This window comes from Glossina fuscipes, unplaced genomic scaffold, assembly GCF_014805625.2.
Source record: "Glossina fuscipes isolate IAEA_lab_2018 unplaced genomic scaffold, Yale_Gfus_2 3, whole genome shotgun sequence".
Taxonomy (NCBI): Eukaryota; Metazoa; Arthropoda; class Insecta; order Diptera; family Glossinidae; genus Glossina; species Glossina fuscipes.
In genome coordinates this window covers 7,258,489-7,277,623 of record NW_023998417.1, presented here as the reverse complement: position 1 = coordinate 7,277,623, position 19,135 = coordinate 7,258,489, and the positions used below count along the sequence as shown (strand labels likewise).

General features: G+C 31.3%; 1 protein-coding gene across 4 annotated transcripts in view; it reads left to right on the top strand.

Moving 5' to 3' along the window:
* LOC119634311 (CCR4-NOT transcription complex subunit 6-like) overlaps positions 1–16,684 on the top strand; it is a 45,727-nt gene extending 29,043 nt beyond the window's left edge. For 3 of the 4 annotated variants that reach the window (XM_038028366.1, XM_038028367.1, XM_038028369.1), the window contains 3 exons: positions 13,067–13,135; positions 14,630–14,942; positions 15,069–16,684. In XM_038028366.1, coding sequence (XP_037884294.1) covers positions 13,067–13,135; positions 14,630–14,942; positions 15,069–15,846 — 1,160 coding nt within the window. In that variant the 3' untranslated portion in view covers positions 15,847–16,684. Of the gene's footprint in view, positions 1–11,180; positions 11,198–13,066; positions 13,136–14,629; positions 14,943–15,068 lie in introns of those variants that run through there. The other variant, XM_038028368.1, reaches the window with a different exon arrangement.
* The last annotated feature ends 2,451 nt before the right edge of the window (positions 16,685–19,135 follow it).

Sequence of the window (19,135 nt, the reverse complement as noted above, 5' to 3'; positions counted from 1 at the left end):
TCTCTCTCTCTCTCTCTCTCTCTCTCTCTCTCTCTCTCTCTCTCTCTTTGTAACATATACATATTTATAGCATAAAAATTATTCATAAAAAACACAATTGTTAGCATTTTTACGACGTTATTAATAATGCCCTGCAAATAGATTATAAAGTGCCGTTATTGCGGTTACAGATAATATTGCTACACTATTATAGAAATTCATGCAATTCACTTATTTTAGTCTAATGACTGATAAATCTACGGTTAAACGATTGCGGTTAAAATGTTATTAGTTCAAAATTTATGAACAATGAATTTTATGAACACTAAATGTCAAAAGTTAAATACAAAGATTTATTTCTTTCTTTTGCTGGTTTGTCATTTTTTTTTTAGAAAAATATTAGTCCTGATCGCCTCTTCAGGACTAATAGAATCAGCAGTTTAAGTGCATTTCTTTCCCATCTTTAATAAGTTTACCTACATTTTCGTTGTTGTTGTTGCTTTTTTTTTTTTTTTGCTTTTTGGAAAGAATTTTCAAAAAAGTCCGAAGCCCCAAATACGAAAATTGATTTTCTACTCTTAGTATAAGTTTGCCCTCAATACTAACCTTGACGATATCGCAAGTCACATTGTTTCACTGATGTAATCAATGCTCTTACTTTAAATATGAAACGCAAGTTAGTTAGTTAGATAGAAGCCTTGTGTTCTCTTGTAATCATCATCATGATTAATGTATTAGTTGTTTTGATCTGTTTTTTTTTTTTTTTTTTTTTTTTTTAATTAAAATTTATTTATTCGTCTGAAGAAAGGAAAATTTATGCCTCTTTTTAAAGGCTTATATTTTTATTTAACGTTCATTAAGTCCAAAATATGTAAATCCAGATCTTGCTTGCAGCCTTGAAATTGGATTTAATGTATGTTTTTTTGTATTGATGGAGACATGTTAATGAACTTTTATATCAACATTTAGTAGAAATTAATTTCAAGTGAATCGATCAAAAAGAATTGTCTTGTTTTTTTTTTTTTTATATGAATTCCTGATTAGAAAAAAAAGTATGAAAAATTTTTATCAATAAGAAGTACTGTACGAATTTAGTTTTATACTCTCTCTTTAAAGACCGTAGAAAGGGATTGGTGAATAAGGTGCCATATAATACTCAAGAATAGTCTTTCAAGTTGAAAAATAATTATTTTATAGTGTACTGCGCAGTGTAGAGTTTCTCTTAAACCTCAGAGCCCATTTAAAAAAACCCCTTTTTAAACTGTAACGATAGGACGACAGGATACGGAGAAGAAAATTGACCAAGGAGATGATAAGTAACCCATTGAATAGCTTTTGGTGTACTTCGCATAATCACAAAATTTTATTTACAATTTTTCAACTCAAGCTTAGTACCATGATTCTGCTGGGTCTCGATTGAGAGGCTTTTAACGATATATCCTTCCAGGAAAATTATCTTTCATCCATCATGGAATCAAGTGCTGATAGTTAACATTTTCTAAGGGCGAGAACACATACTAATAAAATTGTTAGAGAGAAAGATTGAGAGAAGAAATTGTTGTAGAGAAAGAAAAGAAAGAAAAGCAAAAAACAATACAAAAGTAATTCAATGAAGTGAAAAAATTGCCTAAATTCATGCATTCACTCATAATTCCAATTAAGTTTAAATTATGAAATTAATAAAAAGTAAAATGAAAGTAAAAGTGCTTTCATGCATATAAAGAAAGAAATGCGTAATATTAAGTTATAATCAAAGCGGAGCGGCGCGGCGTGGCGTGGCGTGGCGCAGCGCAACGCTGCGTGGCACCAACTCGACATTATTTACATGAATTTCTATGCATGTGCACGTTTTGAAGATAAACGTGCTTTGAAAAAAGAAAGAAATGCCCTCCATATTAATACTGTCACCTGTTGTATGACAAATCGTTATTTTAACCGCTTGAAAACTCGTTGAGTTGTAAGAAAAAAAAAAAAAAGTAAAACAAGTAAAGAGTTGATGATTTCACTATAACCTCAATAGAAATACTATTAGACTTGAATGTTAGGGAGGCAAAGAATTATTTTCAAAGTACTTACGTAGATTGATGTTAAGTCTTAAGGCTAAGCCTTTGTTAGTTCGTTTGAGGATTCGAGTAAGTTATAGTGTGAACTCAATTTGACAAATTTTAATTTAAATCGAAATATTTCTGATATATTTCGTAAGAGAAGAGATGAAAGCTAAGCGCTGCAGAATGTTTGCAACAGTGATTATGATATTCTATCAAAAATATTTCGCTTAAGGCAGACACATTTTCTTGTTGTCAGATAAGCGTAACGGCAGCCTAGGCAAGTACTTAAAAAGACCAATTATCAAGTGTGCATACTTGGGTTCGATTCTCAGTGCGGTAGACACCATGTCTTAATAACGATTTGTATGTAATTGTAGCTACAGTTAACTCGCTGGCATTAATGGAATGCATAGACACCCATTACGTGTGCTTGTAGGTGCAAAAGACGTCCATAGCAATCCTAGCAATAAAATAAAATTTTAAAATGAGCGTCAACCTGTTAATGGCCGTTTGCGGTTCCTGCATATCACTTACCGACAGGGTACATACCTCAGAGACTGCGGCCTACACCCTTTCTGATACGTACGAGGGACATCCGCTAAGTGATTAGTCATTTAAAAAAAAAAAAAAAATGTGTCTTCGGATTGGAAAGAATCCTGATAGAATGTTTTGTTGCATTAAAAAGAAGCTCACGCTCGCAATTCGTTGGAAGTACAAAGCTTTGATACATTTCAAGAGGCTTTCTTACGGAAATAATGCGAGCTATTTACAAGATCGCTCTCAACTATAGGGGAAAGTGTAAGAAATAATCAGGCAAAAAAAAGACCAGAATCGGAGCAAGCCACAGGAAGATTTTGTTCCCTTATGACAATGTAACTAAAGTAAAAGAGAAGGTTAATAACACATGAGTGGAGAAGAAATGTCACATCCTTCTTAAAGATCAGGATTATGTAAAATTACTCTACAGTTAGTCAGTTTTTTGCTTAAGTTATATGCGAGGCTAGACAACAACAAAAATTGTTATATATTTCATGCCAAGAAAAAAAACCGAAATTATTTTTCTGCCAACTTGCTAAACACTTCTAGTAAACATATTCAAATGAAATATAATTAAAAGGTTAACTGCATTCATTTAAATTTTAAAAAGTTTTATAAAAAGTAGGTGACTTTTCTTTCTCTCTTTTTTTTTTTTTTTTTTTTTGAAATTTATCATAGAAAGATTTTTTCCATGAACGGAAAATAACATAATGGGTTATAAGTTAGCGAAATAATGTTACAAATATTTAGATATATTGCTAACATAAATCAAGTCGTCTATCTATGCTATGCAACCATTCATCCATCCATCCATCCATCCATCCATCCATCCATCCCTCCATCCATTCATAGTTTGTTTCTGTGTATGTAAGTTATTTATGTTGGATTTACTCGTTCCTCTGTTCAGTATTTGGATTTTTTTTCTTTTTTTTTTTTTTTGTTTATGTAAATTAGCCAGAGCAACGAAGCGTTTTGAAAGTATAAAGAGTTTTTAAATAGTGTTAAGTCGTCTATTTTGATTTCTACCATTAGTGGCAATAATCAAGCATTTTGACTACTAAAATGCCTAATAGATCAGTACAAGAGAGAATTTTAATAATAATAATTTTGGAATCATTTTTTTTTATTACAAAAAAAAAAAAAAAAAAAAAAAAAAATTAAAGCAAAAACTATGGCATATCATTTTCATCGCCATTGCTTACACTCATTTAATTTTTTTTTTTTTTTTTGTTAGGTTTTATTTTTCAGGTTAGGCAAGCGTAACGAAAAGAAAGTGAAATTTGTATACCAGTCATCCAGTCATCATATAAACGAAGCATAACCAATGAACAAAAAAAAAAAAAAAAAAAATCCGATGTGACCAACTTTATCAAACGCAATTTGAAATATTTTTTTTTTTTTTTTTTTTTTTTTTTTGCTTATACTTTTTTACATTGGCTCGCTGAGGCCCACTTGACAAATAGCCAGAGCCACATAATATTAAGCAAATCATGAGTGCACAGTAACGTTTTGCAAAAGAAAAGAAATGAAAAGACAGAAATAGTTTATTAAAATGTATGTTTTCCAATTTCAAGCAGGTGCTGCCCACTTGCCGACCACTACGAAATCAAAAATACACTTAATTTGTCATACCGTTAGCGTAATGTTAAGAATTACTTTTCAACTTGAGAAAGGGCTTGAGATCGTTTGATCATATCTTTTTCTTTAATTATCAAAAATAGGCGTGGTCTATTTATTGTGTACGTGAATACACAATTCATTTGATTCTGCTAGAAATATGGCTCGAAATTACTACAAAATATCATATATTCCGGAGGAGCATCAAATTCGTTTAGTAGAGAGGTTGGGCCTACTCACTCATTTATATATGAATGGTCTTTTAGAAAGTTGAACTTTGAATTGCTTTCGCTGATGAAATTTAAAAATGGACGGAATTGATTCAAAAAGAGGCCTCAGTAAACAATTGAATGAAATATGTAGTGCAGCCGTGAAGATAGGAATCAAGATTACAGGCGTGAAATCTCAGTACGGTAGACCATGTTTAGTGAGCAGTACAGTCAGACATTCACTGATTGATCACATCTCCACTAGGCTGCCTCCACTCTTCTATATCTTTGCCTTTCCTTACTGCTCTCCCATGGTGACAGTGTTACAAATACAGAGCAGGGGATATAACCTGAGTGATTAGTGAGAAAATTAAACATTTTTCTCCATTTTATGCAAAAGTTGCAACACTAACTCCAGGTCAGAATGGTCTTGACAGATTTGGAAACATGTCCAAAATTGCAGTGATATGTAACAATTCTTCTTAAAACCTGATTGAAGCTTGACTTGAGTCATTACTTAGGTCCGCTTGAAGTAATAGAAACAAAGAATACATATTAAAGCGACCACACCTTTTTTTTTTTTTGCTTGGCATTTTTCTCACACAGCTTTCATTTTTCTAAGCAAAGACAAATTTATTCCTTAATTTAGGCAGGAAGGGTGCGTATCTATGAAAATCAGATTCGTCGAATTCGTGGGTATCCACGATTCGTTTGAAACCGGTTATAATTTTCTCAATCTTGTCCTGTCATTAGATAACTGGTTCACTATTTTTTTTTTTTTAATTTTTTTTATTGCTAGTAAAAAATACTTTACACTTGCTAATGCCAGCCAACTGGGTCTCGGGTGCTAAGTTCGTTTTATTTATTTATTTATTTATTTTTATTTAATTTTATTTTTAATGTTATAACTGTGGCCAAACAGTATTAACATATATGCGTGTAAGCATTTCGCCAGGGCTGATATACAAAAGTTTTGTAGTATTTTGACAGTAGCATGTATACATATATATAGTTTAAAATCGAAAACATCAACAACTTCAGTGCCCATGGCAAACAAAAACAAGTGTAATTAAAGAAACCAAACTTTGTTCTTTCAATCTTTATTTTTTTTTTTTTTTTTTGTATGTTGTGATATATTATTAAAAGAGAAGAAAACATAAACAAAAAAATTATTGTAATCCATGATGTTATAAATGGTGTTGTACATGCACCGAAACCTGTTAAACTGCATTTTTCATAATTTTTTTTTTTTCTTTTGTTTTTTTTGTTTTGTTTCTTTTTTTTTTTTTTTTTCTTAATGATACATGTCTTCGTAATAAATATTGAACTGCTACCGCAGTATATTGTTATAATAAATTGCATGAATAGCTTATCGTGATTAAGTCTAGCGAGATTAAATATTATGCTTATGCTTACTTTAGGAGATGTAGCAATGATTCCATTCCCTGCTTATTACGTAGATAATTAGAATTTTGTTTTTCACATATATAGAACTTGAGGAACAACTGAATTGATCTTTGACGGGAAAGGGGGGAGAGCGTCTAGGCATAACATATTCTACGCTCAAGGTTTATGAATAGCTTCCATTTGAAACGAGTTACTTTTGTGTTATGAATTATGTTACGAATTACGTTGGACTTGACGAAAGTTACATAGACATGCAACAGACATCTACAAGTCTGTTACAGCGAAGTCTGTCAGCACTAAATTAAAAATTTTTGTTTTAATTTTATCTCCTGTATACAAAAAAAAAAAAAAAATTTTTTTTTTTTTAACTTTTCAATTTATGCAATTTTTACTCTCAGCAGCATAACATGTAAGACGAACAAAAAATGCACTTTTCTGATTATCGGAAATTTAGGATGCCACAGGAAGGGCAGAATGTAAAATATGACCTTCGACCAATTTCGAAGCATTAATTAACGAGAGTAGAAAAGAACAAGTAGATATCTTCGTAAGAGGTGAACTTGAATGAGTTTGTTTCACTAATCCGCCTCCACTTCGTTGACTGCCATCATCAGCCAGCTATCAGTTGTAGAGTTCGTAGGATTTCAAGAGTAGCTTTTAAAATGTTCTAAAATTAATTTTATTTACATTAATTTTGGGAGGAAATATTAATGTGATCTTAAGAGGGGGGGGGGCATTGCCCTTGAAACTTGATGTAATTAAAAATAAATACAAAAATAACAAAAAAGAAAATACATAACAAAGCTAATATAATCGCATCGATGTTTGTTTTGTCTTTTAAGTTTCTATACGCTAATCCTCTCCCTCCCTCCCTGCCTTGTTCGTTGTCGATAACAACAACAACAACAACAATAATCTTGCATTTCTTACTCAATTTAAATGTTATTTATAGATAGATACGCGCGCAGTGCACATCGATTTACTTACTTGAACAACAAGAAATCGAAACGAATTCTCGCCTCATTTATCGTTTTAGCCAAACCTTACGCTTTTAAATGCATTAATTCTTTTGTTCGTTTCCATCGAGATTTGCGGTTGATGCAATAAATAAAATTTGCCAATAAAATTTAAGGAAACTTTGATAAGATTTTTTTGATTTTTTCAAATGTCATCTCACTTAAGTTGAAAGGTGATTTTTTTCTTCTCACAACTTTTATTTTTAATTTTTATTGATTTTGCAGATCATCAATATATGTCAAGCAAAAATCTTAAATTGCAACTATCTTCTTTAACTTGAAAAAAAAAAAAGGAAAAAAATTTGATACAATTTTCATGACTTTCACCCAAATAGATTTTTTTTTTTTTGAATCGATTTGAATAGAAAGCTTTTGTTATTGAAAGATTTTATCATAATGAAGAGCTGACTTAAATTTAATATATATTTATTTATCTCTGACTTATTATAAATATAAAATAAGGAAGAAAGTTTCACAATTTTAAGGTTCTCTCTGCTCACATATCGTAATTCCTTCTGCACTGTTGCATACATTGAAACAAATAACTGTCTTTGTTAAGCAGTCGTCGTACATTTAAAAAAGGTTTCTGTGCTATTTGGCACAGGTTTTATAAAGCTAGTAAAAAAAGCTATAAAATGAATCATTCACTCACTTATTGATCATTGTTTTCTTTTATTTTTTTTGTTGTTTTTTTTTTTTTTTCGTTTGGAACACGTCAGTAATCCAATTAAAAGCGAATTGGAGATAAGAACTTTTTTTTTTTTTACAGATACGACATTGGATCTACATATTTTTAAACAGAGTCTGAGAGTAAATCAAAGAAGAAATAAGTAAAAACGCGATGGTGGACCACTGCTCACCATTAAATACTCTACGTTACTTCTCCTAGCATAGTTATTCGTACAAAGACCTTTCAAAACAAAGGTGTTATATAGGAGGTGGTCGAAAAAGTTATTAACTCTGAATCAGTTGCAATAGCGTTCGTTCGTGGACCAAAACACGCCAGTGTTACCAATTTCATCAAAATATCTTAAAAGATGCGGGCTATAGATTGAACACAAAAGAAGCAAGGTGGACAGACGGACAGACAAGCTTGGATCGATTCAGAATTACTGTCGTTTGGTATAATAAAAGATGTTTATGTTTCGAGTCCTTCTGTGTGTTGCATAGGTTTGCACAAATTTCATATCGCCTTGTACCCTTGCATTCCCTACTGACGGGACCAGGTTATGTCTTCTCCTTTTTCACATTGTAGTCGCCCTTAAGCTTCTAAGCGTATTGAAAGCATTGCTAATGCAAAATCAATTGGATATTTGCTGTCATTCTTTAAGCGACACCTATCAACATTTTATGTCAACTTTAGGTTTCGATTGAAAATTGCTTTTGTATGAGAATCCCTAGGAAAAACCAATAAAAAAATTTAAAGATCATATATATATTTTATGACATTAGTTTCCTGAAGAGGATAAAAAAAAATCGCGTCTTTATTACATGTTTAAGGATAGGAAAGCATTTTCTTTACGCAATTGGCGGAGGGGTTCACAGAATGTGAAAACTCTTTCAAAACTCTTCAGGTAGACAGATCAGGTTTTGCGGACTACACCAGATGGGACATTTAGGTAATGATATCATCGTTTCAGCTTTGCAGCATTCAGTGAAAACTCCTTTTACATTCCCCAGACAGATCCTGATACCTGATAGCACTTTTAGCTATTGACTGTTATACTGTTTCGCTGTAGTAGTGGTGGAAATATTAGTTTGCGAAACTTAATAAAAACGTGCAAAAAAGTTCTTCTCCCCTATAACCCTTGCAATCTATCCTCGCTGGACAGGTCTCTAGGTGTTTCAGATAGTCTGAGAAATAAAATGTCACGTTAAGGCGAAATGTTTAAAGATGTAGACGAATACTGTGCCTTTTTGTTGTAATCTTTTCTTTTTAAGATAAAATAAATAAATTACATGAATAATAAAACAGTTTATTATTATCTCTATTTTTTTTTTTTTTGTTTTGTTTTGTTTTGTTTTAACATAAAAACAATAGAGTTGCTGTCACTTCAAAAAAAAGCAAGAAACAAAAAAAAAAAAAAACAAAAATCATTAGTGAAGAAAAAATACATTTTTAGACATTTTGTAAAAAGTGAAAGTTTCCCGTCGCTCGCACTATAATGTGAAATAAAATCACATAAAAATCACTAAAAAAAGATAAAACAAAAGAAAGCAAAACTTAGTTGTGTTCGTCGTTCATCAACATTAAATAAAATGAAAAGTGATTGGATTAGAGGGTGAATCTCTGATGAGTTGATAAATTGTGCTTATAATTGAAATATAAAAAGTGCTTTATTAAAAAAAATATAAAAACTTATTTTCCTTCGTTAACAAACCATAGTTCATAAATAACAATAGAAAATTAAAATAATATTAAATATATAAAATAAAATTTTTGCAGATTTACCTTTTTAATAGACGAGATCACATTTCACAAATCTTTATGCTCTAGTAAAGTGAAAGAGAAGCCAAAAAAATCAATAACATAATCTTTTAAATATATTTTCGTCAAAGAAAAGAAAAAAAGCCCCCCCCTCTGAGCAAAGGTTTTCAGAAGATTTCTATTTTCTACTGCACATTTCGGATACAATTGGACATCCGTTGATTGCTCAATTTCTCCCAAAGCTCTCCTCCTGTGTGTGCTGGTTATCATCGCAAAATTCAATGAAAAGCAATTTACGCTTTAATGAGGCAAGAGGATGCCATTAGTTCACCTAATGTTGATCTAATTCTTGACCTTGTGTAATCATAAAATATACGAAATTTGACCTTCGCCAGCTTTCAAGTAGGGTCAGTGGTTACAATAATAAATCTATCTACCTATCTATCTATCTGTCTTGGTACACTTATTGAAAGCAGAGCGAAGATGCACTTGCTTCATGCAGCCATTCTACATTGCAATGTCGCTGATGACATAAAAGATGAAATGTAATGAAAATATAATTTATGAAATTATAAACATGTGTCTGTGTGTTTGTGTAGGTGTGCAAAAAATTCAAATTTAGCAACTGCCTCTACTAAGGGTTTGGAAGTGTATTCATTCTGTTCAAACGTTTGCTGTACCCAGAAAGAAGCTTCAGAGGCCCTATTAAATACATATATAAATACGTTAAATAGGGAATAATTCTTGACATGTCCATCCGTCCGACTGTTTGGAGTGTGTGTGGCAAAAATTCGCCAATTTAAATGTGGCCAACACATTACAAGTCCTTGCATACAAGTTAATATGGGAAACTGATCAAAGAACACGCCTATAGTACGCACGCCTTACTCTTTCAAAAGCAAAAAAAAAAAAAAAAAAAATTTGATTTTTGGCGCCAGATCGATAAAAATTTTAAATCATACCCTATAGGTGGTGATTCTCCAGCCTCCCCCATCCAACATTTGCATATGATTTATTCATTTATTTTAATGATTAACTTGCAATTAAAAATTGTAAGCTAAAAAAAAAAAAGGTGCAACGCGGAGGGAAGAAGATATTCTGAAAGTTTAAAATGATGCGGGAAAGTCGAGTTCTTAAATGATGAAAGCATAGACAAGAAACCAATAGGTGAAGAAATGTTGCATCGTTTACACCACAGAAAGAACACACAGAGGGTAAAATACAATGTTGACGAGTGATTTTTAATCAATTTGGAAATGTGATGTCATTGAAGTTTACACATTTACTTTACATTCCCACTACATGAGTTAAGTTAAAAGCAGTAGTAGTAGTAGTAGTAGTAGTAAATGAAGTAAGAAGATTTTCGGGCATAGCTGAATGCAATTTCGTTACTTGTGCCCCATTTATATAGAGTGCTTGGACAATACATTTTGCCCCTTGCTCATGGCCCCTTAGATAATGCGTTAACTAAAACGCAATCATAAATATCACAAATTATTTCGTACGAGTGCACTGTTGATATGATTGGTTTTAGAATTTTATCCTCCTTTTTACTTACTACAAAGAATTTCATATCGCCGTCTAAACATGTACGCAATATTTTTCTATATCCTTGATTAAATTAGTAATAAAAATGAAAAAATATTTGCTTTGAGAGTTGATGCATGCTCCTCTTAATTTGATATAAATGATTTTTTCCACTTTCATGCAATCATTTTACTTCGCAATTTGTGTTCACATATTCGTTAGCAAGACAACCTTCACGTTTTTTAATTTTTTATTGCTGTTTTTCGTTTTTTGTTTGCGCGCATTTATCGAAGATTTATTACATCAGTTGTTTGCTTTCTTATAGACAGCTATGAGCTGAAATGTGAATAGAGGCTACGCTACGCAGCATCCGATTTGGTTTAGAAAGTTGAATTTCAAACTCTAACGTGAAGATTTGAAATGCATATTGTAAGTTTGTAATGAATGACATTGTTTTCGTAAACCGTAAATATTATATTAGCTCAGGGGGAATTGCTGTTGTTTCCAATTTTATTTACACTAATATAGTTATGACGGGGAGCATTACTTTTGAGAGGGGAAAACGATATATAATAGATTATTCTATCTACTATGTAGTAGTAGTATGTATGTATTTAGGGAAGGAAAAGCTGAAGGTGACATTTACATATATATAGTTAGTCATCTAACATAAATTTGTACATTGTTTTGACCATGGTGTGCAAATTGTTGTCCGTGAACTCTCACAAATTGCTTTGATGTTTTGTGTTAAGAGATGAGCAGAGAATTTTGGGAGCAATATTTGATCGGGACCTTCTAAATCTTTTATGTAATGTATTCATAGTTAACGAAATGAAATCATTGTTGCGCATTGTCTTGCGGGAATTTTGAGACATTCAAGCAAAAGTCGAAATTTTGCTCACTTTTTAAGCTCTTTTCTGTAAAGTGATCGATCAATTATATAAGCAACAATGAATGATATTTCGACAAAGGTCAAGCAATCGTGACAGCGTCAAGGCAGTAATTGAATTTAATTATCATAAACAAAAAAAAAAAATAAATAAATAAATTCATCTGCGAGCCTGTATTGAAACCTGAAGATATAATAAATGCTTAGTAAGAAGTCATCAAAAAATTTAAATTCAAACTTCAAATAGGCTTAGAAGACAGACTATTAGGATTAAAGTCAAGGCAATCCTCATCTTTTTGTTCATATTCAATTCGATGGTTTTTTTTTTTTTTCTTCTTCTTCTTCTTGTTCTTGTAAGAGAACATGTATAAGCCAAATACCTTTTTAGAAATGGAGTAAATTTTCGTTGATGATAAAATGATGAAAGGAAAACATAGACCATTTTCTTACTCCCATATGGCAGTACTGACCTTTCCTTACATGCAATTTATTAAGAATGCGAACAATAAAAACAGCATTCAGCCAAAGCAAAAGCAAACATTTCACTACTAATCAACCAGTTTTCTGTCATCATATCAACAGCAACAGATAATCATTAATAAGCAAAAATATTGCTTATTGTTGTTTGTATTTATTTACTACTTCTTCTTCTTCTTCATTTTCTTCTTGGTTCGTTTACACTTAAGAAGAATTCATAGTTTCATATATAAATGTTTCTTGCATTTATGGTGGTATAAAGTTAATGATTAAAACTATAATTAAGCTTAATTCTAAGCTGATCATGATTATGAATGATATGACAAGCGCAAATTAACATTGATTCGTATTTGTAAATATTGGTAAAGTAATTATTTAAGATATGCATTAACTTGCACAACCTCAACCATAAGCTGATTTGTTTTCATATGAGATTTACTCTATTATTGATTTAAAGAATAATTTTTGAAAAAAAAGTAATAAAAGACAAAAAACGCATTCGTATGTAGGCTCACTCATATTTTTCTTTCTAAAGTCAAATATTGTGCTCTCGTTCACCTTTTTGTGTGCGTCATCGTTTTAAATCTGTTAAATGGCCTCGGTTTGTTGTGTTGCTGCTCTTTTTTTTTTTTTTTTTTTTTTTTTTTTTGTAAAGAGACGGAAGTAATTTGTGGGTTACTTTCACCATTGGCTCTTTCATAAATGACAACAGCAACAACAAATGCATGCACACACATTAAACTGTAAATATATAACAAAATGTTACTTTGTTAATTAAAGCATAAATATGTTGCTCCGTTTTTTTTTTATTTATTTTGTTTTTTCTTATAAAGGGGGAATTTTTCTTATTGCTTTAGCGCGCATAAGTAAATTTTTGTAATTTTGTAATTTTTATTAATAAGACAGAAATTCTATTCTTTATTTCATTTTAGTTTCTGCAACGCCGCCACCGCAAAGGCCGTGGATACCTTTAGCGAAACCCAGTAAAGCCAGGCCATCATGTAAGTATTATATTTAATTTAAGATTAAAAACTTAAAATGAATTATATTCGTATATAAATTTTCAATATCCTCTCTCAACGGAAGCCAATAGTCCGACAATTCTTTTTTTTTTTTTGTAGGTTAATTAATAAATTCTATACTTGAAAGAACATGAAAAGCTTCCATCTTCAAAAAAGACTTTCAATATCAACTTTAAAGAAATATGAAAACAAAACTAGAGTCTCGGGGGTTATCTTGAATGTTGCTTATCGCTTTTAGGTAGAGGAGCAATTTCGTGCCAATGTTATTTTATGATAGGAGAGGCTTTAATAGATATTCGAGCTAAATTTCAAATCCTTATCCGCTTTGGATTGTATGCTATTGATAACAATTAAAAAAAAAAAAAATTAAAACATTATAGCCAGATAAGACCGAGCCTCAACCATCCTAAACCGCTTATCATTGAACATTCGTATTACGACCATGTCGTTGTAATAAATCTGTAAGAATTTAAGAAGCTACGATTATCAAACCCTTTACTACATTTTCCTGGGTAAATATCAGGTGTATTAATATGAAACCGGAATTTTTGGTTAGAAAAAAACTTTTGTTGTTTGAAAAAAATTTGATTCAAAGTATTGTCCATCGCCAGCGACACATTTTTCCTGCCTGCCTAACAATTTGTGGATGCCAGACCAAAACAACTGTTGCTGTTTTGAGGCAAAACAATTAGCGAAACATTTTGATAGATTTTTGTAACAAGCGCTGTTCACCAAGTGTGTGTACCATCGATGCAAGCAAGCGTTGATTGAAAACATCGTAAGCTGCATGGGTTAGCACTTTTCACTGAGTATTTGCAACGTAGTGCGACCCAGTTCTGCTGTACGCTTGGACGGACGGACGCCATCTAAGAAGTGACCTTGCGGCTGTCATTCTTTATATTTCGCTTGTTTTTTTGACCAAGGAACGGTTCAAATCGATTAATTGCCGTTCGTAGCGGTTAGTTTTCATCACTTCATTAGACAATTAATAGCAAACCACACCCTTCGGGTCCCATCAAATAGAGAATAGGCTTTTCGTGCCGAAGCCACCAAGCGTCGCAAGCCGATGTGGATGACACATCTGAATTTAGCAATGTAGTTCTGAAAGTCCATCCACTTTTCATTCCCTGTTAGGATACGAAGCCAAGAAAAACTTTTCCATACCGTTCGAGCGCAGAAAAATGCTGTCAGCAAATGCTCTCTTTACTTGACACAAAACTCGATTTTTTCGCGGTTAGAAATAACGCTTTTGTTATTTGATATTTGTTGGTGTTAGGTTAGGTTACGGCCATCTCTATGGTCAATTTCCGGTTTCATATTCACATACCTAGTAAATCTAAACATTATTCGATTAGTTTCGATTCTACGCAAATATTTCTTTTTAAATTTTTTTTTTTCATGCATTTTAATCCTCTCATATAGTTAGTTAGTTAATATATAATATCTATCTAATCTAATGTAAATTCTTTGCAGGTATCTTTACCGTAATGTGTTATAATGTTTTGTGTGATAAATATGCTACACGACAAATGTACGGCTATTGCCCTTCATGGGCTTTAAGTTGGGAATACAGGAAAAAGGCTATTTTAGATGAAATACGTCATTATTCGGCTGATATTATTAGCTTGCAAGAAATTGAAACGGAACAATTTTATAATTTCTTTTTACCCGAATTAAAGAACGAAGGTTTTGAGGGTATATTCTCGCCGAAGTCACGAGCAAAGACCATGTCAGAGGTGGAACGCAAATTTGTGGATGGCTGCGCTATATTTTTTCGTGCCGCAAAGTATGCTATAAGAAATACTATACATATATATTTCATATACGATATATATATGTAGCACATATTTGTATATATAAATACTTAAAAACATATATAAAAATATTTATAATTTGTAAAATTTATTTGTAGATTTGCTCTGATTAAAGAGCATTTGATCGAATTCAATCAGTTGGCTATGGCGAATGCCGAAGGTTCAGATAATATGTTAAATCGTGTAATGCCCAAGGATAATATTGGTTTGGCGGCCTTATTAAAAATAAAAGATTCTGCCTGGGAGTCAATGACCGAAGTAACTCAAATCACTCAACCATTGCTAGTGTGTACCGCTCATATACATTGGGATCCGGAATTTTGCGATGTTAAACTCGTGCAAACCATGATGTTGAGCAATGAACTAAAATCAATTATTGATGAAGCCAGTCACAGTTTTCGTCCGGGTCATAAAAGTGATACGAACAGTGTTCAATTGTTACTGTGCGGTGATTTCAATTCATTGCCCGATTCTGGTGTAATTGAGTTTTTGAGTAAGGGACGCGTCTCTATGGATCATGGTGATTTTAAGGATATGGGTTACAAATCGTGCCTGCAACGTTTACTCTCTAATGACTCGAATGAGTTTACGCATTCCTTTAAGTTGGCCTCGGCCTACAGCGAGGACATTATGCCACACACGAATTATACATTTGATTTTAAGGGAATTATCGATTATATTTTCTATACAAAAACGGGCATGGTACCGTTGGGCCTTTTAGGGCCAATATCGAATGATTGGTTACGCGATAATAAAGTTGTCGGTTGCCCGCATCCGCATATACCCTCCGATCATTTTCCATTATTAGTGGAATTAGAATTGATGTATACGGCAAGTCAAAACGCTCCACCAAATGGTCTTATCAACAGACGGTAGCAATAAATTGTAAGCGATGAGACAACGTCAACAACAAACCACCACCGCCCACATATATCCAATAATATTCTACAGCATAAAAATCATTGCAAATCAAATATGTGGGAGCTATTAAAGCAACATAACGCTGCCGTTGTCCATGCAATTAATTATAGCAATAACAACAACAGCAACAATAGCGACCTTCTTCTCATTGTCACCAAAATCACTATCGTCGTCATCATTGCCGCAAGTCACACAAGGACCACAAGAACAATCCATTATAAAAAGATGTTATGATCATGAATATTTATTTAAGTTTTAAAGAAAAGAAAAAACAAAAAACAAAAAACAAAAAACAAAAAACGAAAAACAAATATCCCACTGTCCGCCGTCTCTTCATCCTACATTTTCTCCTTTCTTCCCGCCTGTACACACGCACATATAAATAGTATATAACATATATGTGAAACTTTTTAACAGGGTTAACGTACTCACATACATGCGTATGCGCATTACGCAGCCACGTTTACGTTCCCTTGATATTATGTGATGTTTTTCTACTTTTTTTTTTTTCATTTTCATTTTTAACAGTGAAAAAATCTTGAAAAATTATAATATTTAGTGTAAAATTTCCAAATTGATTGTCTAATGTTTATCATGTTTATTATAGAACAATTTTTTCGCTTAGGAAAATTGCAAAAAAAAAAAAAAAAAAAAAAAAATCGGACAACAGCCAATAGTGACGTAGATTAAAATTTTGTGTGTGTGTGTGTGTGTGTGTTTTTCTTTTTTCTTTCTTTTTTTTATATATAAAATAATGATTCTCATTTAATCAAGACCATGGCGCCCCTTATTTCATTTTGTATTCCCAGTTGCAATCTAGGAATTTTTTTTTTTTTTCATTATTGTATAAAGAGTACAATATTATATATTTTTTATGACCTATTTTTATATTAAGTTTTAATTGTGACTATACACGATTGTAAAATGATTTTTTTTTATCATTAAAGTGTGTTTATATATATATATATATATATATATTTTTTTTTGCAATCACTGCTTAATATTTTGGTAAATTTGAACATTTTTACTCATATTTTTATTTTCAATGACTGAAAGACTCTGCAAAGGGTCTTTTCCTTTATCCATATCCCCTTTATCTCCCTTTATTACAAAACTTAGTCCTTAAGTAATAAATAATTTATACATTGTAAAATATTCACTACAATTTATAGAAAATCTAACATAAGATCTATAAAGAATCCCAGATAACAAAAAAAAAAAAAAAAAAAAAAAAAAATAAATTTTAAAAAATTTAAAGTAAAAAAAAAAAATTAAAAAAAAAACAAAAATAAAAAGAAAATAGGAAAAGAAACAAATATAAAAGAAAAACTTGAAAATAATAACTGCAAACAAATTAACAAATATTTATTTTGTTTTATTTATGTAAAAAAAAAAAAAAAATAGTTCAATGTTTTCTTTAAATTATTACCTTTTAATCTCTTCTTGTTTTCTCTTTTTCTTTTTATTAGAACTTTTGTTTAGTCTCCAACTTTACATGTGTCTCATAATAAGATTTGTTGTTGTGATATATTCAAGAAAACCGCAATTGCATTGCATGTTGGCTTTAAGAGATACGTTCCCTATTTCGTTTTACCTAAAAATACTATCTATCTATGTGTCGTGCTTGAAGCTCAACAATCAACAAGAATCTCGCTGTCTTAATGTCCTTTTTGTTCTCTTTTCTGCATTAACAGCAGTAGCCAAGCAAGCGTACTACTGTCCTTGTCCAGGTAAATGTTCATATTAACAATGCTGTTCTTTACTCTTAAAAAATGATGAATTTTAATCCAAACTGCATTTGGAAAAGAAAAAGCAAATATCAAGTAAATTATTCTTATAGAAAAAGAAAAAAAAAATGATTTAATAGAATTGGAAAGAAATTGCGATCAGCTTCAGTAAAGACGTTTGATAGCAAAAAGCGAGAAAGAAAATTCAATTTGTCAGCAGAGATTCTAGCTTTTATTGGACGAGGGTTCCCAAATATAGAATTTCTACAGTTGTTGTTGTATGCGAATGATGAAAAATATTTATTTGAAATTTCGAATTATTTTATGTATTATTAAGAAAAAATGATCATTTTCAGTTTGTTATGTGTACCCATGGACCAATTGATTTTATTCTCGAACGATAGCGTCGTAAAGACAATGTTGAGACGAAAGTCCCGATAGACGAATGATACCTTCGTACTAACAGATATTAACAGATAGGCGGGAACTACTATCGCGAATACGACAATCACGTTATTTAAGAATACTTACATATATATAAGAATATATATCTATATATATATATATATACATATATATACAAAATCGACGATGGATATTTCTTTTTTTTTTCATTCTGTACAATCCTATGCTAAACCTCACATGCTTGCTATGATGATTAAATTATTGTCAAATAAAAAAAAAAGTGAAAAAGTTCATAGTAATATTAGATTTTCCACCTACGTCGAGGTCCTTGCAAATTCTTGAATCAGTTACCGCCTCCGTTAAAAAAAAGTATTTCTTATTCTAATCTACGTTTTAATGAATGTTTATATATCGCCAAAATTTAAATTATAACGGGAAACATAGAAACATATATACTTGCTTTGAGAATAGTTCAGAATATTCCAGAAAAAAACAGTTGACGACGATGTTCTATTAGTGTCATTTTAATCGAAATCCTTGATAATGTTTTTCAAATACTGTAATCAACGCGATTCTTACGTTGTTCAAGTTCACAGATTTATTAAGTGTGTCTTACGTAGTGCTTGAATGATGGAACTGATGTCGATCGAGCTTTATCCGTCTATTGTCTGTCGATTAAATCTAGACATGTGATCTCAAAATATTGTCCAGAACAAATGAACTAAAGCTTTTCTTAAATATACTTTTTTTCTTTTTTATTTAAAAAATTTGTAGTCACTTTTAGAAAATCTTTTCACAATTAGAGCTTTGTCCATTCGCAGTAAGAGGTCTTGGTAACTTGAAATTATGTAAAAGAAACCTTTTTTAATGATTATTACAAATTATTTTGAAGTCAGCCATTAGAGGAGAAATGAGAGAGAGTGTGTGAGAGAGAGAGAGAGAAAGTGGAGACTTACTTACTTACTTTTATTTTGGTTTCATATATTTTTGCTTTTTCTTTTTTATAGCATAAATTTTAACCGTAGATACAGATTGTAGAATATTTTTATATGATGATAAATAAATGATAAATAAATGATAAATAAATGTTAGAGCAAACAAAAAAAAAAAAA